Raw genomic sequence first — 23,129 nt, 5'->3', positions numbered from 1 at the left:
TAGTAGCTATAAATGAGTCCAATAATGGGTCAACATTCTCTAAGTCATACTCTTGAATGCTATATAGTGCTGCATGTGTATTTTGCAAGCGAGATACAAAGCATTAATCTGTGGTGGATTATAAACATTTTGTTTAACCCCTTGATTGCCAGAGGGGCCAGGCCAGCAATGCAGACCTCTCTTGCACATTCAGAAAATACAATCCTTAATAGAGCGCTCACGACAAACTGCTTCGAGATTTCCAACATGTTTAAATACCAAACGCTTTGGTCTCTCTCTATACACCCCATGCTTTGTCTGCTCTACACTCCCAGTACAGGCAGTCCTCGTTTTACAACGCTTCGCTTTACAACGAATGGCTTATCCAACGCTATGCAATGCATACCTATGTTCGTTTTTACAACGCCAAAATGGCTTATCCAACGCTCTTACGACGCTTTGCAACGTTGTGTATGTGTATATATATATATATATATATATACACATACACATAAACAGCATTGCAAAGTGTTGTAAGAGCGTATATATATAATATTATACTATATAATATATTATTTATTATGTTATATTATATATATAATACAGTATATATACTATAAAATGTATGTGTGTGCTGCATAGCTTATTGCCTGCATAAAATATTTGGTGTATTTTAGTGTTAAAAATGCCTCCAGGAACAGAACCTTTCATTTAAACAGTGTTCCTGTGGGAAAATGTGTTTCGCTTTACAACGTTTCGCTTTACAACGCCATTTTAAGTAACACATTGTGTCGGATAACCGAGGACTGCCTGTAGACTTAAATATCTGCTCATTCACGTGTGTAATATAGATATTTGCATTGTCTACATCAGGAGCGGCCAACTCCAGTCCTCAAGGGCCACCAACAGGTCAGGTTGTAATATTATCTCTGTGCCAGCACAGGTGGCTCAGTAATTGACTGAGCCACTGATTGAGCCACCTGTGCTGAAGCAGGGATATCCTTACAACCTGACCCCTTGGTGGCCCTTGAGGACTGGAGTTGCCCACCCCGGATGTACATAAAGCAGTGAAAAGGCTGCTAGTGTATTGTTTTGTCATGAGGTTTAAAGGAGCTGGTCACCCCAGCTCCCCCACTTTATTTACAGGTATAAGTAGCAGGGGGTCTGCAGAGCTGAACATGTTCATTTCAGCTCTGGGCCCCCCTGCTCCCCGATATACATACCAGGGAAGGTGCCACCAGTTCTTCATGGAGGTTTAATTCCCCCAAGCTGTAACGGATTGTCAACATGGAAGATTTAAACCTCCATTTTGTTTCCCCTGGAAGGAACAGTCCCGGATTCACCTTCCCCGGTAGGTATCCTGGGAAGCAGGTCCCCGGAGCTCAAAATTACCACAACATGGCTCTCGAGCCCCCCTGCTTCCTATACATGTTAATCAAAAGGGGTGGGAAGGGTTAAAAAGGCAACTTTCCTTTTAACTACCAAAGACCTGTTGCTTGTGCCTTTGCACAGTGATTTACTCGCTTTGACATGTCACCGTTTAACAATTCCCTAAGCTGAAAATAAAATCGGCATCAACTGTTGCATAACTTACTGGAATAGGTACACTCAATCTGAGTATTGGTCTATTAATATAACTATGAGCAGTAGCTTTATATAGCAAACTAATACACTGGAGCCGACAGCACGCAGTGAGTTTCTCCTCCTGCAGCCATCACTAGGGGTATATATACTCTATGAATTCAACTCTATGGTATCCCTGATGAAGCCATTTTAGTGGTGAAACGCGTAGGAGGAGCCAGGGGTCTGTGCTCCCATTTGTCCTACTGACTGGATTAATTTAGCAAAGCTACGTGCTTTGGAGAGAGCGGCGGTGATTTTACTATCAGCGTGTCTGCTATCCACGCTGCGGAGGAGGATCAAACAGTCCCTGTTACAGCCGGGAAGGGTTAGTGCGTCACGTCCGGAAGTGATGTCATACCCGGAAACCCGGTGGGCTAGACACAGTCGGTCTCTAACATCTGAGACTTGGAGGAGCTGGTTGGGGAGGAATCCACGTGCCGTTTTATAGCAACAATTGGAGGTTGGGTGAGCTCATTCAGCATTGGCTCATTAACGGTCCATATACTCCCCCCACACTAACATTTCCATCCCCCCACGATCTGTGCATTTATCTGGGGCCGTCACCCTGGTCCCAGAAATTTTGATCTCGCACCAGGTTTACTTACCTGTTGTCATCCCTCTGACTTTCTTTCTGCAGCAGCTGGCTATGATCGCCACTCACCAGTGAATCAAATCATATGGACATTAGTTAATACTGATTTTATTATAACAATTGTTGTTTATTGTATATCTTGTGTTATATATTCATTATAAAGTTGTCATTTTACCATCACCCGTTTTACTGCGCTTCCCTATTTTTTTCTTTTTCTTGATCTTTCACACGTAAAAGAACCTGCTATGCATTTAAAGGGGCCTAAATCCATTTTAATTACTGAGTGGGTTATTCATTAAACTGCGATAGTGCGGTCACGGCATTATCACACGGAAACTCCAACTAAAGCCAATGGGAGTTTACGTGCTATGGTGCCCCAATCAGCACTATCTCAGTTTAATGAATAACTCCCTCACATCGGGATACATGAAGTAACGAAGCAGGATATAGCTCTCCAGTCCTACATCTACTACCATTAATTTGATTTCAGTGGCAATGCAAGCTGCTCGCAGATTTGATAAAATCCGCGAATTGCGGAATCCATGGATTGGAGTCTTTAAAATCCACCAACGGATTACGGAATCCGCTATGTGGATTATCAGTGATTAAAATTAATTTCTGAAAGACGAATCGCCCTTTTGGAGACTGATTTGGGAAAATTCACGGACCAAAGAACCGGACGATCTGAGCCGAATCCGCAACAAAAAAATTGCCCATCTAAAATTAGGTAACTTCTGTGTTGGAGAGTTTGTGGTACAAATCTTCGGTTTTGATATGGCTGGCCCTCCGCTGGCTCAAACTTAACATGTCAAAGATGAAGCGGCTAATACTTCCTCCCAAGCCTGGACCTACAGCCCCCTTCTCTATTACTGTTGGCAGAATTACCATACATTTAAAACCAGAGACAAAACATAAAACACAGACAGAGCTCAGTGCACATCCAGTGAAACTCATATACGGTACAGTGCCTAAATATATATGTATAAATATCTATTAAATAAAATGGTCTTTTAGTTTAACATTTTTGGCCAAAAGTGTTGTAAGCCCCTGAGCCACTGCACGGCAGACCACAATTCCAGGGGTCCCTAACACTAATATAAATTCTTAATAACCTGTGCAATACCAGGAAGAATGATTTATAATAAATCTGTCAATATTAGTTGCAAAGTTCTAAGTCTGATTGAAGCTTTTAAAAACCTGTACATTACCAGGAAAAGCACTCTGTATTAGATTTGTCACAACCAAACTGCAAGCAAGCAAGTTCCCCTGAGTGGGAGATGCTATGGAGTGAGCTTTTAACCATTTAAATGTGGGAGGGGGTAAGCTTTAATTAATAGATATTTATACATATATATTTAGGCACTGTACCGTATATGAGTTTCACTGGATGTGCACTGAGCTCTATCTGTGTTTTATGTTTTGTCTCTGGTTTTAAATATATATTGCCATGCTCAGTAGCACTCCTCTGTGACACTCATATGCTTATATATATGTTGTGGTTATTTTGGGGGTTCAATAGGAGCTTGTTAGGTGTCCAGTATGTTTTAGAATTACCATACACACATTATCACAAGCACGCTGCCTAGGGGTCACATTTGACTTTTCACTCCCATTCTCCACTCATATTCACAATGTAGCTAAATCTTGTCATTTTTTTTCTCTGTAACCTTGCAAAGATACTCCCTTTCCTCTGTCCCTCTACTGCTAAAACAATAACGCAGGCCCTCATTCTCTCCCGTCTCAACTATTGTAACCTTCTACAACACACATCACTGTGAAAAGCTCAAAGAACTAGATTGGTCATCACTAGGCGTCTAGGTGAACGGACGCAGTCTACGAAGCACTCAGACGGGGGCCCCCGATGAAGCCAGTTACGGTGAAACGTATGTAGGGTACATCTGACGTCACCGTCACGTGACGTCGGCTCATCGGTGAGGTGTGGGCTATACTCCGTCTGAGTGCTTCGTAGACTGCGTCCGTGGGCAGCAAAAGCACTCAGACTCTAGGGTCAGTCTCCCTGGTATCTCTAATATGTGTGTACAGCCTGTGTGCAGTTTTATTTACTGAGGTGCTAAATCTGTTTCAACTCCGGTAATTGCCAAACACAGCTCTGCTTGGCACTACATATATAGACCTGCATTCAACCTACATATACCCCACTGCATACAGGGGCTCTGAGGTGCTCGGGTTTGTGTCAATTCCGGTAATAGTCAGGCACAGCTCTGCCTGACATCTCACAAATAGACCTGCACTCTACTGCATATACCTCAGTTATTAGTGGCATTCATGTACTGTTAATGGCAGATTATATGCAGATCAAGGTACTTTTTGCTGCTTCATATTAGTTAGCACTAAGTGTAACCTTGTCCTCCATTCAACAGACAGGCTTGCATTTTACTACACATACCCCATTGCCAATAGGGGCTTTTTCAGACCCATTGCTAGAGACCACCCAGGATTAGGGTTTACTAAGGTTTAATTAAGAGGGAATATATATAATATCCCCATTAAACACCCTACCACACCTCCCCGTCTTTTAATAAATATTTTGTGTTTGTTCTATGTATGTGGTTCTTCCAAACAGTTTATTTTAATCAAGTCTATAATAAAGTTTAAGTTTTAATTAGGGAGTATTCTCTCCAGTGCCACACAATAGGGACTCTTTCCTTTCTATATACTTGTCAATACCCCATTCCCTGTGAGCACCGCCCTTATCCACTGTTTGGCGTTTCCCTCCCTCCTAGTGCTTGAGCAGAGTTTTTTCTGCTGCATTCATTTGCTGGCAGACCACCTTGCCTACTCTCTCCAGTCTCCCCTACAATCTATCCTAAACGCTGCTGCTAGAACCACTTTACTCTCTCCTAAATCTGTCTCAGCGTCCTCCCTGCAGAAATTCCTTTTTTTAACTTCCTATTCAATTCTGTATTACTTTCAAAATTATCCTCTCTTTTAAGGGCCCTCCTTAAGGCCACTCTTCTGCTCCTCCTTACATGTCACCCTAATTTCTCGCTATACACCTGTCTGACTCTTGCGTTCTGCTCAAGGATGTCTTCCATCTACAGCAGGCCTGCACAACTCGTAAAGCGAGAAGGGCCGAAATGCTCCAAGGAAAAAAAATTTGGGCCGCACGGGTAAAATCATCATCATCATCATCTCTCCTCCAGCACCTCTCATCATCATCCTCATATCTCCCCCAGAACCCCTCACTATCAACCTTTGCGATACTCCCCATCTATCTCTCATACCCCATCTCTCCCCCTCACCCACACACATAATACTCCCTCTCCACAAACACACAATACCCCACTGCACACCACACACATCCCACCCCCCATGCACCTCACATCCTTCGCCCCCCTGCACCTCACATCACTCTCCTCCCCCCCTGCACCTTACACCACTCTCCCCCCCTGCACCTCACATCACTCTCCCCCCTGCACCTCACATCACTCTCCCCCTGCACCTCACACCACTCTCCCCCCTGCACCTCACACCACTCTCCCCCCCTGCACCTCACACCACTCTCCCCCCCTGCACCTCACACCACTCTCCCCCCTGCACCTCACACCACTCTCCCCCCCTGCACCTCACATCACTCTCCCCCCTTGCACCTCCAATCACCCTCCCTGCACCTCCAATCACCCCCCCCTGCACCTCCAATCACCCCTGCACCTCACCCCCTGCACCTCACCTCACCCCCTGCACCTCACATCACCCTTCCTGCACCTCACCTCCCCTGCACCTCACCCTCCTGCACCTCACCTAAATGCACTTCACATCACCCCCGGGACCGCAGGGAATCGCCGCCATTTTTTTTAAAGTTTTTTTTTTTTTAAATCTCATCGCGGGCCGCACAGAGAGGCCGGGCGGGCCGCATGCGGCCCGCGGGCCGTATGTTGTGCAGGCCTGATCTACACCTTTTGTATCTAAAACCCTCTCCATCCTAAAACCTTTCTCCCTACCCCACGCCTCTGGAATGACCTTCCCCACAATATCCAACAAGCACCCTCTCAATCCACCTTTAGGACTTTTCTTAAAACACACCTCTTTATCTAAGCATATGGGTGGGTCCGTTGGCCGATACTATACATCTCATATGCACCGACCTTGGCCCCTTGCAGACGCACTTACCAGAACACCCTCCTACTGTCTCTGTACGTTCTCAATACTTACCACTTAGATTTTACGCTCTTCGGCAGGGACTCCTTTTCCTCTTGTTTTGTCTTCAGCGCCTATTCCCAGTGGGTTATAATATTATGTCACGTGTATTGTAAAACGCTACATACCTGGATGGCGCTATATAAATAAAGATATACTAATCATGCCTCTTTAATGGCTGTTTATTGATCCACAGCACTAAGTACTCACTCAATCCAGGCAAAAGGAAAATAGGAAGGTGAAAAAGGGTTGACTGAAGTGTGTACAAGGAAAACACCCCATAGACAAGGTGTTTATAGAACCCCTAATATACCCCTAATGCAGCACCTGTACGTGCGAAACGAATGTCGGAATCATAATCTGACATCATCGTGTCAGCGTAACCCTTCCCCTTGGTGTTACTGTCCAGGCAGCGAGCTTTTCGCTGGGTGCCGCGTCCCTCGTGCAGCTGCAGATCCTGTCTTGAGAGATGCATATTGGTATCTGTCCTACGGGCTACAAGTTTGGACACACAGCATTTATCTATGTTCTCCATAGGTCTAGCCATTATAGATAGTGCTATTTGCTGGGTATCGGGACACCATATATTCTCTATATAGGCATTTATTAACCTAATATTAGCACCCTTTATTGTCAATCGAGATAGTTGCCCAGGACCTTGCATTTGCTGTAGCTGCTACGTGTTATTACTAAAATGGACCTTCCTGTGAACTAGGTCTGGTAATAGATCGGACTACCATGGACTTATCTAACCCCTATCACTGTCTCTATTAGGGTATCAGCTGTATACTGCAGCATATATGTAATTGCCTATTTAGGCACAATGTGACTAATTCACTTCTTGATTTGTAAAAGCTAAATCCTGACTGATACTTATATTACAAAGTGCGAGAGAACACAATCTCTAAGGTGCAATCAAAACCTTTGATGAAAACTTGTAATGAAGGATCTTCTTACAGTATGTAATTGTTGAACTGTTTATAACCATTTCAATAAAACAGAGCCATAATAGAAGGATTATTTAAACATTTGCATATTTGTAGAGCATCACCGCTGTTAAAAACAGTTCTGTTGTGCATCCGGACTATAACCCAAATATGGGGAAGAGAAGAGAAAAAAGGCTAACTGGCACCCCACCTAGGTAGGAGCCCAGCTGTCTGTCATATCCAATCCAATTCCCATGAAGAAGAAGAATTACAGTATAATCTTGAAAGAGTTCAAACCAGGTGTCAATAACAGTGTGTAACTACTCACAGTACCAGACCTCTTCAAATTCCGGATGGCTCCTAGCGTGCTTCTTCCTGGGCGGCAAAAAGGTGAAAAGAAAAAGCGGCTCACAGCAATAAAGATATAAAGGGATGGAGGCAAATGATAAAAGGTATTTTATTAGGCAAAAACCGACACGAAAGTTTAAAAAAACCTCTGGCGCGATTCACGCCATCAGTTTTTGACAAAGCGTCAGTGATGGCGTGAAACGTTACAGGTTTTTTTTACCTTGTATTCGATTTTTGCCCAATAAAATACCTTTTTATCGATTTGCCTCCATCCCTTTTCATTTTTATTGCTGTGCTCCACTTTTCTTCTTCTTCACTGAAACTTATATATTATAACGTAGCGATATCTCTTGACTTTAAAGCCCTAGCCTTAGGGGAGCAAGGACTTTTATATATTGTTGTTACACTGTATATTATATGTGGACTTTTCATGTAGTTACACTTTGTCCTCAATTTTTTGTTTTTTGCCCTCTATTAGGTCTATGATGGTTTTTGTAATTGTTTCCAGGAAAGTATTTTCCTTTTAACGTTGATTCTAGGCCTTGATCACCACTGGATGAATACTAATTATTCTACACAAGACCTATATTCTTCCAATACTACACATCCAGCATGGTACTCAGTAAATATACTGCATTTAGTGGTTACTTTATCCGCCTCACCACTATCTAGTACTCATCTTTTTTGTTCTCCACTTACCATCTTATACCAATACTACATAGGTTACAGTGCAGGCTATTAGGGTTTCTATAAACAGCTTGTCTAAAAGGTGTTTTTCTTGTACACTGTTTATTGATCCACCATATCAATTGTTTGGAAAACTAAGATGTGCCCAGATCATCTGTTTGTGTGTGTTTAACAGCTCCAGTATGTGGATGTCCAACAAAATATAATATTTACCCTGCACTCCATGCAAAGGTAATCATGTATCAGGATCCCCTTAAAGTGTCACCAGCACAAATCAATCTATATAAAGATAGTTCTCAAGAAAGATAGGGTAGACATACACATGGGCGTCCGCAGGAGGGGGCAAGGGGAGGCGCTTGCCCCCCCTAGGATCCTGGGCCGCCAACAGCGGGGGACAGAGGGCACTGGCGTGACAGGATTTAGCGCGCTCACGATGTGCAAGGAAGCGCATGTGTATCAGCAACAAAAAAAAAACCTCCCTTGTCTCCTGATTGGCTGGCGCGTGTTGGCACGCTGCCAGAATTTTTTTTTTTTGGCCCTCGCAAGCTCTATCTGAGCTTGCATAGCGAGGCCCGCCCTTTCCTGCATGGAGCAAGTCAGGTGACTACTGCTCCATGCCACTCTCGCTTCCCCCTTGTCCTCCTGCTCCGATTCCCCCCCCCATCTCCGATCCCCCCCCCCCCTGCTCCGATCCCCCCCCCCCCCGTTCCAAAATCTTCCCCCTGCTCTGGTCCCCCCGTTCTGATTCCCCCCTCCCTGCTCCGGTCCCCCCTTCCTGTTCCGATTCCCCCCTCCCCCCTTCCCATTCCAATTCCCCCCTGCTCAGGCCCCCCCCCCCGTTCCGATTCCCCCCTTGCTCCGGTCCCCCCCCCCGTTCTGATTCCCCCCTGCTCCGGCCCCCCCCCCGTTCCGTTCCCCCCCCCTGCTCCGATTCCCCCTTGTTGCGAGTGTCTGAGTTTGTGTGTCTGAGTGTGTGTGTGTGTGTGAGAGTGTGTGTGTGAGATCAGGGGGGAGGGAATGAATGTGAGGAGGGCGGATTCAGGGAGTGGGTTTGAGTCAGAGGGGGATAATTGATGGAGGGGGGAGAGTGAGGAGACAGGGGTATAATAGAGGAAGTGAGGAAGAGAGGGGTGAGGGGGGAGAGTGAATGAAGAAGAGAGGGGGTAAGAAAGAGATGGTGCTACACCTTGGGACTATCTGCATTAGAGTGGCACCAGACGAGGTGTGTGTGTGTGTGTGTGTGTGTGTGTGTGTGTGTGTGTGTGTGTGTGTGTGTGTGTGTGTGAGAGATCAGGGGGGAGGGAATGAATGTGAGGAGGGCGGATTCAGGGAGTGGGTTTGAGTCAGAGGGGGATAATTGATGGATTGGGGAGAGTGAGGAGACAGGGGTATAATAGAGGAAGTGAGGAAGAGAGGGGTGAGGGGGGAGAGTGAATGAAGAAGAGAGGGGGTAAGAAAGAGATGGTGCTACACCTTGGGACTATCTGCATTAGAGTGGCACCAGACGAGGTGTGTGTGTGTGTGTGTGTGTGTGTGTGTGTGTGTGTGTGTGTGTGTGATTCTGAAGGGGAGGGAGTCTGAGGGGGGGGGGGTCTGAGAGAGTCTGATGGGGAGAGAGTCAGAGGGGGAGAGAGGCTGAGAGAGTCTGAGGGGGAGAGAGTGTCTGAGGGGGGGAAGTCTGAGAGAGTCTGAGAGGGTCTGGTCTGAGAGGGAGAGTCTGAGAGAGTCTGGTCTGAGAGGGAGAGAGTGTCTGAGGGGGAGAGAGTGTCTGAGGGGGAGAGAGTGTCTGAGAGGGAGAGTCTGAGAGAGTGGTCTGAGCTGAGAGGGATAGTCTGAGGGGGAGAGAGTGTCTGAGGGAGAGAGAGTGTCTGAGGGAGAGAGAGTGTCTGAGGGGGAGTGAGTGTCTGAGGGGGAGTGAGTGTCTGAGGGGGAGAGAGTGTCTGAGGGGGAGAGAGTGTCTGAGGGGGAGAGTCTGAGAGGGAGAGTCTGAGAGAGTCTGAGAGGGAGAGAGAGTCTGAGGGAGAGAGAGTCTGAGAGGGAGAGACTGAGAGGGAGGTTGTGTGTGTGTTTGTGTCTGTCTGTCTGTGAATGAATACAGACACCAACCCACAGTCAGTCAGTCACCCACCCAAGTGTCAGTCAGTCACCCGAGTGTCAGTCACACATGAGTCAGTCAGTCACCCACCCACCCAAGTGTCAGTCACCCACCCCGTCACCCACACACCCACTCTCTGTCTAGTTAAAAATTATGCCCCCCCCCTCCCCCTGAAAACATTTCTGCGGACGCCCATGGACATACACATCAAGCACAAAGGTCTAATGAGACCATATATTAGTATTTTGACAAGAGATAATGTACACAACGTTTTGGGGAAAAGAAAGTCCCTTGTCTTGCGCCTGAAGGGACTTAACGGAATGAGGATGTATGGAAGGAACCCTGAAACCAGAATGTTGCTGCTCGTTAACCCAGTTGTTGCCAGTGGCCTACAATGCTTTTCAGAACAAGGTGTTGCTCGCTCTTCTGGCAGCAAAAAGGTTAAAGTGTGGTGCTTACAATACTAACTGGGACCGTACGTGGGGAATGATAGATCTTACCTTTGTATCTGCGATTGTGTAAAAAGTATGTTTTACATAACTTTGCTTGAATTGTTTGCTAACGGGTTAAGTCTGTGTTCCTGTCACTTGCTGCACAGTGAGTCACACAATGTCCTGGGGAGAGCAGTGCGGGGGGGGGGGGGGGGGGTTGGTCAGCGCCTGTCTGCAGCCTGTGCACACGTGTGTCTGAGCTCTGCCCACAGGGCGGACCCTCAGTGACAAAGATCTTCTTTTAAACCAATGTGAACAGCTGCAGCTCAGATTCACTTACAGATTTCCTGCAAGCTGTGTCCTGTGCTCAGATTCACCCCCAGCCTGGGACTGTGACAACCTGCGTGCTGGTTTCTAAGTAGCTATTAGTAGTCTCTGACCAAGCAGACAAGTGCCTCCTTAGTATTGGGCTGACGGTATCAATCTTAAGAAGATCACTTTGCTTCTCTCTATATATTGACAGGTCAGTAAACATTTAGGAGTGCAGTCTGTTTATATAAGATATGTGTCTATGTCTATATACAGTAGTGCAACCTCAGTACTGTATATGGGATGCGTATATACGAGTTATCTTGTAGTTTGTGTATATATCTCGGGATGAGCACAGTATATACAGTGTACATTGCATTGGCTGAGCGCCCTCTTGGTGCGCGCTTCCCTGCCCGCCCCGGTGTAACCGCTCTCCTCGTGTCCCGCTTACAGATGATCAGCCGCTGACCCGGATCATGGACAAGCCCGTGAGCACGTCTCCTCCTCCACCCCCTCCACCCCCCGGTACGGACCAGGGCCCGGCGGAGCCCTCCCTGCCTTTCTTCGACGCCTCTCACGCCCTGCACCTGCTGCGGGGCATCAACGAGCTGCGGGCCGAGGAGAAGTTCTTCGACATGACGGTGAGCGCCGGCGGGCGGGACTTCCCGTGCCACCGCACCGTGCTGGCCGCCGCCAGCAACTACTTCCGCGCCATGTTCGCCGGGCGGCTGCGGGAGAGTCAGGCCCAGCGGGTGGAGCTGCACGACGTCAGCGGGCCCACCCTGGCCCTGCTGATCGACTTCTGTTACACGGGCCGGGTCACCGTCACCCGGCACAACGTGGAGCTGCTGCTGCAGGCCGCCGACCTCTTCCAGTTCCCCTCGGTGAAGGAGGCGTGCTGCGCCTACCTGGAGCAGCAGCTGGACGTAACTAACTGCCTGGAGATCCAGGACTTCGCCGAGGCCTACGCCTGCCGGGGGCTGGCGGAGAGCACGAAGCGCTTCATCCTGGCGCACATGGTGCAGCTGGCGCAGTCCCGGGAGGTGGAGCGGCTGCCCTGGAAGCGCATGCTGGAGTACATTAGCGACGACCGGCTGTGCGTGGACAAGGAGGAGACGGCCTATCAGATCGTGCTGCGCTGGGTGCGGGCCGACACCACGCACCGGCAGCATGCCTGGCCCGAGCTCTTCCTGCACGTGCGGCTGCCGTTCATCCGCCGCTTCTACCTGCTGGCCCACGTGGAGAGCGACCCGCTGGTGTACTACAGCCCGCCCTGCCTGCAGCTGATCGGGGAGGCCCGGGCCTTTCAGTCGTGCGTGTACGATCGGCACGACCGGCCGAGCGAGCGCATGAGGCCGCGGCCTTCCACTGGCCTGGCCGAGATACTGGTGGTGATCGGGGGCTGCGACCAGGACTGCGACGAGCTGGTCACCGTGGACTGTTACAACCCGCACAGCGGGCAGTGGAGGTACCTAGCCGAGTTCCCCGACCACCTGGGGGGAGGGTACAGCATCGCGGCGCTGGGCAACGACATCTATGTGACGGGTGAGTGAGCGGCACGGGGGGCAGTGGCATGGAAACAGGCGGTGGGGTCTTTGATGCTGAGGGTCTCCAGGCAGGACAATAAAAACCAGGGCACGTCACCTGCACCAGATCGATCAGCAGCACCAAGTTGAAATCAGTTGTTTTTTGTCATTCATATATCTGGTGGTTGGTTTTTATTATTTCCCAATGGGGATCTCGTGTTACTCTGAGATACTCTATGCATCAGGTGGGGGATATCATGTTGCATGCAGTTTCTTTGTGGCCTCTAGTTACATATTTTTTATTTTTATGCCCAGAGCCGCAGTACTGGCTGGCCTTTCCGGATGGGGGGGAGGAGAGAGAGAGACCTCCAGGACTCTGCCTGCTCTCAAGGTAGATCAGGGGAGTGCAAACTTTTTGCCCTGCGCGCCCCCCCCCCCCCCCACTTACCTCCTCGCGAGCCCCCCCCCCCACTTACCTCCTCGCGAGCCCCCCCCCACTTACCTCCTCGCGTGCCCCCCCGTCCCCTTACCTCTTCGCGTCCTGGTGAATCTAGTGCTATTTTCTTTATCAAATATTGGCCACGTTTTGCAGCCCGCAGACTTTGATTAACAACCGCCCCTGCGTGTCCCAAAAACAAAAAATACTGGTGTCAAGGCAAAAGTGGTGGAAAATTCTATTACAGAATGTTTTCTCTGCATGTGGAGCAATTTTATTTTTATTTTTTTACTGTAGAATTGCATTATATTTGACTAGATATTTTGGCCCTAAATATACTTGGATATGTGACAATCCTAGGACGTTTGGTAGTGTTGGTTAGAATCCACACGCGGGTGTTCTCACTTTCAGCATGTCAATATGCTCTTCTTGGTGGTCACGCAGTTGTATATTAATAGCTCCAAGGGTATTGAATCAACAACTTGATCCAGAAATAAATGTCTTCCCTTTTTTTTTTTTTTTTTTTTTCAGTCACAAGAACATTTTCAAGCCCTGTTACATTAAATGAGTCATCGTGATCTAATTTGTCATATGTAATGCTCTGGTTTTTCTCAGTTTATATATGACCAGTATTTTTAAAAATAGTAAAGTAGAATCCTTCAAGCTCACACTTTCTGTGAACGTAAGTTATGATTAGCGTTGTAATACTTGGCAGTTTATAGTATACTACTCCCATTGATTTCTCATATTTTGTGCAGGCTGGAAGTAAGCGACAAGGCCAGTCCCCCCCTTTTTTTAAAAAATTTTTAGGATTTTTACAATCTTGCAAAAGCGAATGCATTTTGGTGATGAGACTCTTTGCCAGACCTCAAAGCTGCAGATACATATTTTTGCTCTGTTACTTTGTTTGCAAAGTAACTATTGTGCCATCATTGGTCAAACACACAAGACAACCTTCTTTTTGGTTAAGGGAACCCTAAGTGAAATTCTGAGGAACACCCAACCATCTCTAAAAGCAACTCTGATCAGATGCATTGTAAATTGTTCTGTATTTTGATACAATTTTCAATGACCAGAAAATTTCTGGGAACCCTTTAGGGATACCCGTGGAACCCAAGGGTTCCTAGTAACCCTGGTTGAAAAACACTGACACAACCATAACCAAAAGCAACTGATCAGCTTGGATCCAGTGTTTTGGGAGACATATAAAATAGAAGATAGACATAAAGGAAACGGGGATTTGAAACCTTTCTACGGAGACAGGAATTATACTGATAAGTTGCTACATTTTTTTTTAACCTGCTACTTTTGACTTTCACTTTAAATAGTCACACGTCACTCAGAATTGTTGCTCCCCTCCCTTTGTCATCTCCCAGTAATAGCTCTGCGGTCCTGGGGAGCTAGGTCAGAAAGATGAGATTCTCTTCTAGCCTTGACACCTCACACCCTCACCTCACTCTCTATTGGATAGAGCTTTGAGTCACCAGTGAGATGGCCACTGGTCCTAATATTGTAAACCTATTGTTTTAGAAAGTCTCTTTCAAAGTCTAATGCCCTGTGCATATGGAGATGCACAAAGTCAAATTTTCAAGGGGAGCCTTTAATTTTAAATATTTCAGAGACATATATTACTTTTCCACCCTTCATAAATCTGAACAAACCATTTTACTCCCATCTCATCATGCCTCACCTCCCACTGACAAACACATAATACCAGTCACCTGCTCCTTGTATGTACCCATCAAGGAGCCATCACACCTCTTGCCACCACCTTGATATCCCACAACCAACACACTGTAGATTTCATGCATAATTTGCCTCGGCCACTCTTCCCACAGAGACCTCCGTCAGGTGCACTCAGAGGACCGTAATTTGTCACCCTGTCTCTTTGAACTGTGATTGTTCCCACCTACACTCTCTTTATATCACAAATATATATAGCAACTAGTAGTCCTTCTCTTTTGAGTCTAGAATGGCAGAAATGTAAAAATGTAGTCCTACTTTGGAACATTACTGTATATTGGAATTGCTCCCAAAAAAACCCAGAAAAGTTACAACTGAAACTAATGAGCAGAGCAACAGAACATACACAATTAATTTTGCTTATGTTGGAGTCTGATTAGAAGCTCATGGCTAACACTTGATCATTGCAACTTTGGAATCAAAGAGCATCATCTCTTGAGTCCTTGCGTGTAATTTTCTCTTGCTATTTTGTTTCTAGACAATTGCACTGTTATGTCAATTTTCTTCCCAGTGTCTTTTAGAGGATTGTGGTCTGCATAATTATTGTTTTTTAGTTTGCATTTCCCTGTAATTAGGAATGTTGCATGTATGAGAGTAATAGACATGTTGCAGATGCCTTAAAACCTAAAATAGAATTTGGTGTAATAGGCATTGTTGGGATTTAATGTTGCCACAAAATACTCGATCGTGATCATGTTTCTTTTTTCTAGGGGGGTCTGACGGTTCAAGACTTTATAGCTGTGTATGGAGGTATAATTCCAGTGTGAATGAATGGACAGAGGTATCTCCAATGCTGAAGCCAAGGGAGTATCACAGCTCCACAGTGCTAAAAGGCCTGCTGTATGTTATTGCCTCAGACAGTACAGAGCGTTATGACCACACCGTAGATTCATGGGAAGCACTGGGGCCCATGTTATACCCGATGGATAACTGTTCAACGACGTCATGTAGGGGGAAGCTGTATGCAATTGGCTCATTAGAAGGCAAAGAAAACATGGTCATGCAGGTCTATGATCCTGACACTGACCTGTGGTCCCTGGTGAACTGTGTGCAACTGCCACCATGGTCTTTTGCACCCAAAACTGTGACACTGAACGGCCTTATCTATTTTGTCAGGTAAGTCTTTGGAATACACCAGTGTATGTAAGAAGGAGGGGGGGGGGTGGAATCTGAGGGCGAATTGTATATATTTCTGGAAAATATCTCTGCACAATGTCATGGACATTCAGCATCTTTTGAGGTCTTTGTGCAGCAATCTTGCAGTGAGCTTTAAAACTATTTACAGCTACTGTTAATGCAGGTCACAGACTTGAGACTGCTATAAAGGGGCAGTCCAACCTAAGACGGAAGTGAACCGAGACAGTAGTTGCAAGTTAAATGGAAAAGTTTATTAAAGTACTTGGATCAAGTGGGCAATGTATATGCTTTACAGGGACCACCGTACTGTGGTACATGGGATGGGATATCGGTTCTTCTCTCCATCCTTTTAACTGTTTTTCGATAGCTGAACTATTTATGGAAAAAAAATTCAAAACAAAACTGTTCTAACAGAACAATCTTGGCAACGTCCTCTTACCGTGAGAGAACATTGTGTTCTCTCAAACACCTTGCCTCCAGCACATTAAACTTCACATTGAGAATGGATATTCTAAATCTGTTTAAATTATAGGAACTGGACAGAATCTCACGCCCCCAGACGTGTGTGTGCACCTATCCGGCCAGGAAAAGCACGGCCGAGCAGGGTGTGGCGCTGGAGCGCCAGCGCGCCTGTTCCCACACTGGATGAGGCCTAATGTAGGAAGCATTTCCAAAGTGACAGCCCCCTTCCCCTTCTGATAGGCTCTGGCTCTTGAGCCCTCTCTAGCAGTGAACCAATTGTATCCAGTAACTGCCCAGTCAATCATATTCCAGGACAACATTGCCCAAAATGCTGTGCAAGAACTGAATTAAATAACCCTGAGCAAGTGATCGATTACAAGAGAATGGATCGACCTGCAACATAGCTAATCACTTGTCAGTTTGCAGATTGTATTGATGCACATATTGAATTGGGGAAAAAATATATATATTTTAAAAAACTGCTGCTTTAATTGCATAGCAGACCATCAGCAGTATTTTATGAGCAGGATTATACTTTTTTTTTTTTTTTTTCTCTCCCGTGGCTCTTACATTTCTTTTGTCCTCTGAAGTATTTTTTTTTTTTTCTCCCAGGCTTTCCTCTAGCCCAGTGGTTCTCAACCTTTTTTTTTGAGCAGGGGTACCCCTGAAGGATTTTAAAAAAATCTCGAGGCACCACTTCTCTTCAGAAATCACTCCACTCTCTAAGGTCTCGGGCATCCGTGCTGAGGTGCGCTGCTGCTCGGCACTGAGCCCCTGCACCCGCAATGAGAGCGGCTTTAGCAGGGGCTTGCGCACGCTTCCACACGCCTGCGGAAGAGTGTGTCTTAAGAAATTTTTAGCCTCTGCTAAAGCCGTTCTCATTGCAGCTGCAGGGGCTCACTGGTAAGCATGCGCGCGCCTCAGCACGGGTCAGCGCCGCTCCCTGCACCATGTCCGAGGCCTTACACGCATACACCTTTTTCACACACCTCAAACATGTCAGTTGCTCTGTAGCTGTACCCTGCGCTGCATGACCTGTAGAGGCTTCTCTGTACTGAGAGGAGGATCTCAGCCTCCATCTCCCGGCAGCGCGGGAGGTGCTTGCTGAGTAGCCAGACGCATTTCTCCCATGTGGGTCGGAGCACCCTTGGTGGAGGGTCCTGATACCCTGTTTTAAGAAACACTGCTCTAGTCCCTCAGGTTTGCTGTAAAACACCTTTTTTTTTTTTTTTTTAAATAAAGTTGAATAGTGATAGACCTAATTTTCCTACATATCAGTGACTACAGGAGACTGAGGAACATAGGAGGCATACGTGTTCTTGAATTTTTTTTTTATATATAGATTACAGACTTTCTTTGGCACCTTCATAGGGATTTGGGATTAATGCATTACAAATGTGTTGCAGGTCCCTTTCTCGCTGATCCAGCTTTGTAGGGGTTTAAAAAGCCTGGTTATATCTAGGTGCTGTTAATTTCTTTGACTGGATGTTGCCTTTTTCCATGGCTTAGTAATTTTTTATTTAAAAGCGTATGCTATGAATATGTTCACATAAACTTCATTTGTATGCAACGGCTGCTAAGCTTGCAGCCAGTTACAACTACTAGTTCTCATCTGTCTCTGTCGCACACACTTCCTATAATAATAAAACCAGAAGAAATGTCTGCAGGATCAAGTTGCATGCTTCAGGAGTACATTTAGTCCAACATGTTTTGTAACGTATGGGAAGTTTAAGGTAACGGGAGTGAGTAGTTTACCATCTTCTCAGAAACTGTCATTTGTTTCTCTTATTGATAGGAACCTATAAGGAGACTGTATGTGTTGCATGCAGTGTTTCTCCAGTGCACTGCCAAGTAATTGTTAAAACACTACTTTTTTTTTTGTTTGTTTAAATCTAGTTTATTTGATTTTATACAATTCTCTTATAATTATTTGGATTTTTAAGATGTTCTTGTGGCTTGATTGTCTTCATGATACAATTTTTGTTTCAAATTACAGAGATGATTCAGCAGAAGTAGATGTGTACAGTCCATCAAAGAATGAATGGGAAAAAATTTCTCCAATGAAACAGGTATCACTCACTTTCATTCATGTTTTATAGATGGAAAACTCACTGCATCAGAAACATGGCAACAGAAGTAATGCTAATAGTGCAAACAAACAAAGATTTATCCTTGTGGTGCTTAATTATAATCAGTGGTATTGCTTAAATAAGAATACAGTGACTTAATAGTATTTAATATACAGGAAAAGGTGCATATATTACCAATAGTAATTGAGTGATAAAATACACCCTAATAAAAAATGTAAATTTGCAGCTCAAACCCTTATTTCAGATTGCTTTCTCAATCCGTGAATATTATAGATCAGCGGTGTGCAAACTGGGGGGCGCGAGACTGCCTGTGGTGGGACGCGCGTTTTACAGAGGCCCCGCGCGCTTCCCGAAGGCACTTAAATTAAGTGCCGGGGGAGCAGCAGGGCCTCTGTAAACCTTTACTTTTTCCTCCACACGCGTCGCCATGGCAACTCAACGAGGTCATGTGATGTCACGTTGCTATGGGAACGTGACATCATGACACTGGAGGTGCGGGGGTGAAGTGACCGCCGACAGGGAGGCGCAGGGAAAAAAGTTGGTGCCCCCCTGTTATAGATGTCCAGATATTTCGGTGAGCGCAGGTACATGAAAAAGGCAAAGCATATATACAATAGTGCAATATGTCTGTGGTCAAAATAAAGTATTTATTTTCTTCAAAATCCGGTGAATTGTATACTCACAGATTTTTTCACTGGTATAGTTTTTGTAAAGGTAGCTTTGTGGTGCTGTGCCAAACGCCTGCACAGATTACCTTAATGGAATGAAACAAGAGAACCGACCAGACCATAGTGCGATCTGATAAGAAACTTTATGCTAAAAAATATATGGTAAAACAAACTCGCATGGTGTTAATGGGTTAACCGCAGTTTGATCATATTGATCGACGCCAGCAGCTTGAAGCCAAGAAACAGAGCAGTGTGTCTTGTCCGTGCTTTCGGCTGGACTCGCGTCACCCGTCTCCTTGCATTCCGGTGGAATCCCCGGATGATGGGCAAGGGCGGGTTCAAAGAACGAGATGGTCACATTGGAATCGGCTTCCCTGGCTTCAAGCTGCTGGCGTCGACCAATATGATCAAACTGCTGTTAACCTATTAACACCATGTGAGTGTGTTTTTTACCATATATTTTTTAGTAATGTTAATAGGACTCTTGAGTTGTATCAAGACATCTAGTTAAGTTTTGCAAAAGGGAAATGTGGCCATAATTGTGTTGTATTGATTGCAGGTTCATGTTGGAGGAAGTCTGGCAGCCCTTGGCGGGAAGCTTTATGTGTCTGGTGGTTATGACAACACATTTGAACTCTCTGATGTGGTGGAAGCCTTTGACCCTGAAACAAAAACATGGAGCATCATGGGACGCCTCCCTCAGCCAAGTTTCTGGCACGGCAGTGTCAGCATATTTAGACAGTTCATGCCTCATACCCAGTGCACGTTTGATGGGGTTACATTAGACAATGCTACTATTGAGAGAAATACGATCAACCTCAACAGACGACGCCAGAATCTGCATAATCAGAACCTTAACGACTTGCATAGATGATAGGAAACCTTTTTTACGTTCACAAGTTAACATAAAAAAAACCCCAACATGACTAGAGGGATACAGGGCCAGTGATGCTCATTTTGCGCAAAAAGGCACTTGTTTTTAAAAAAAAGAATGGTAACGCTGCAGTACGCTTATTAGGCTGAATGTTTAATTAAAAAACAACAAAAAAAACAGTTCTTTTTCACATGCCCATGTGTAGACATAAAAAATGTTTGTACAAAGCTGTCAACTCTTTATGATATCAAAAGAGAGATGGGTTGGAACATAATATAAAATATATTTTTTCTAGTAAAAGTTATAAAAAAAAAAAAGTTTCAAATAACCCCTCTCACCCATGTCATTGTTCTTTGTCATTCTAGTGTGTGCATTAAATATCTTTGGTTTGCCATTGTGCCTGACACTACTTATATGATCAGCAAGCTGTAGCAAATTATATAAATGATATAACATTTTAGTGTAGGTAATTATACCATCGTAAGGAACCTTTTAAATGCCAAAAAAAGTAATGCAGCTAACATTATGTAAGATAAAATACTCTTAATTTCTTACTAGTGTTTTGGTTGGGGGGGGCTTGTATGTTCTATACTGTACATGGTTTCCCTTAAAAAATACACTACAGATGAACATGTGTGTAAGGAACATGTTGACCCCAAAACACTAACATACATATATCATCATTGCCCAAAAATAAAGTATTTGGTCTTGGATTGAAAGTCTGGGTGTACGTTGCCATGTTAATATACTATAATTTAGAATATAAATGCTATTTGCAATTTACCCAAAATAATATAAATATATACACACACACCAGTTTATGTATTGTACCTGTGTGTGACTTGAACAGGTATTCTACATAATGTAGAATTGATGTTCTGAAAACACTTTGCTAGGATGCTTTATCAATTACCCCCCATGCCACACACGCTTGTTGGGTAAGTTACTGTTCCTTACAAATTGCAGTGGGGCATGCATTTTCATGTACTGTAGCACACACAAACTTGAGATGGCATTTGGCCATGTGTTTTAGTATTTTGCATTTAAAGCATGGTTTTATTTTTTGCACATATGTTGCACTGTAGTAATGTCATAACTTGTGCTTTAATAAATCACAATTCGTGAAATGTTTAAGTGAAAACACTATTTTCGTTTTAGCAGTAGAACACATTCAATTAGTTGCATTTATAATGTAGAATGTCACCCAAAAGGTTTGTGTTTATATCATTTATTTTTTTTAAAGCTGTGTGAAGTACTGTGTTACATTAACGTTTGTGTCATAAATGACGTCTTTCTAAAACGTAAAGATTTGTATAATTCAGACATAGTAATGGACTTTTTGTCAAGTGTAAGATGCCAAAATGAATGCATTTAGAACATGTCATTACCATCAGTCACTATGACTGTGATTGTTTAAATGGCTAGTACTGCTAGGGTCTGACACGTCCATCTCTTCCAGTAACTGCGTAGCCTAGCCTAACCTAGCCTGCCCTATACAGCAATCCAGTAGCAAGTCTTACCCATTAAGTGACATTTTAGTAAAATTGGAGAACTGTTCTCGCATGTAGAGACCTTTTATACAGGCAAAGCTAGATTTAGATGCCTGCACTCAAGCAAAATATAACATTCGTTTCCTAACCATTATTACAGAACAGGACAATTTGTTCAAGATACATTACTCTTTGTCTGCCATCTTAAAATAACAACGTAAATCTCTTTAGTGTTGGAAAGGCTTGCAAAACAGTGCATTTCCATTTCTTGGAAAAAAATAAAACAATATTTTTTAATGTGGCTGCATACTGTACTGCTTTGTTAATATTTTGTGTGTATTTCCATTAAATCATCTTCTGTATGTGTACTTTTTGTTTGACTTTAACATTTTAATTTGTGAAGATTTTGGATAATTTAATGGTTTTATTTTCTCTCATACACTTTGCGGCATTGCTTGCAATGAACTGTGTGAAATAAAGTCTCCTAGAAAAAGAGCAGAGTAAAAATAGAAAACGCATGTTATATGCATGTTTTAAACAGGTCCCACAAATCGGCCTTATTCATCTTATTTCCATGCCGTACGGTGGTTAAACTAGAGACCGGCAATCAATGAAAACAATTGGCACAGGAGATCAGTTGCATGCTATATTACACTGCTTGCAAAGCATATTTTCAGTAATGGGGTTGTGCCACCAAAATAGTGTTCTCGTAGAGTTGGACGATTCAATAATGCAAAGTCTGCAAAACAGCCATGGGATCATATTTGCCAGGTGGAGACATTTAGAATTGGGAAATATGCTTTACTGTGTATTTTATGTTTGCTATTCAAAGTGAATTGCTCTTCTAAAAAAATGTTTTAAATCTCCACTCTGCAATTGAACATTCGTCATTCTAAAATGGTGAAACCATGAAGTGAGCGAAGAGCAGTAACGATAAGGTACAACCAAATGTAATAACGTTACTGCAAATATCCTTACGTGGACAGGACTTGCAATGGAAGTTTCAGGAGCTTAGGGTCAGCAGTTGTAGTTATTCCCAGGACTTTAAAATGTTTGACAACATGGAGAATAGATATCCAAAAACCTTTCCGAGAGTTGTGAAGAGCTAACCAAAAGACTGACAATGTTAGAGCACACAAATATTCTACCTACAGAATAATACAACAAAAATATTACATGTATTCCAATCTTATACTGTCTTTTTAAATGTTATTTTTATCATCACAAAACCATATATGCTACTAGTCTTTCCGAGACAGGTAGTGTATGTTTATTGTGATGTGGGCATACCGTAAGCCCGCTTTTTTTTTTACTCTATACTGCAAGATTGTAGGATTAAAAAAATAATAATTCTACTTTACAGACTTTTTTTTAAGATTGGGGGGGAAATAAAGATTTTTGGGACTATTTTTCTTATTTTGTAGGGAGAGTATTTGTGCTGTAACATGCTCAGTCTTTCTGGTTGGCTGATGATTGTGGGTTGGGAGCACCACCAAGCACTTTGGTGCTTACGTGATCACTTGTGACTAGCCTAAGCCTAGTAGGAAATTTGGTA

General features: G+C 44.4%; 1 protein-coding gene across 2 annotated transcripts in view; it reads left to right on the top strand.

The window, feature by feature from the left end:
* The window catches only part of KLHL21 (kelch like family member 21), a 32,476-nt gene extending 10,529 nt beyond the window's left edge, over positions 1–21,947 (top strand). Inside the window, exons 1-5 of one of the 2 annotated variants that reach the window (XM_075604999.1) lie at positions 11,161–11,362; positions 11,602–12,693; positions 15,564–15,969; positions 18,449–18,521; positions 19,770–21,947. In XM_075604999.1, the coding sequence (XP_075461114.1) occupies positions 11,625–12,693; positions 15,564–15,969; positions 18,449–18,521; positions 19,770–20,084 (1,863 nt within the window). In that variant the 5' untranslated portion in view covers positions 11,161–11,362; positions 11,602–11,624 and the 3' untranslated portion in view covers positions 20,085–21,947. Of the gene's footprint in view, positions 1–11,160; positions 11,363–11,601; positions 12,694–15,563; positions 15,970–18,448; positions 18,522–19,769 lie in introns of those variants that run through there. The other variant, XM_075605001.1, reaches the window with a different exon arrangement.
* Positions 21,948–23,129: the final 1,182 nt, after the last annotated feature.

The sequence above is a fragment of the Ascaphus truei genome, chromosome 6 (assembly GCF_040206685.1).
Source record: "Ascaphus truei isolate aAscTru1 chromosome 6, aAscTru1.hap1, whole genome shotgun sequence".
NCBI lineage: Eukaryota > Metazoa > Chordata > Amphibia > Anura > Ascaphidae > Ascaphus > Ascaphus truei.
Note: the sequence above shows the minus strand (reverse complement) of the source record. Positions and strands in the feature narration are given on the sequence as shown.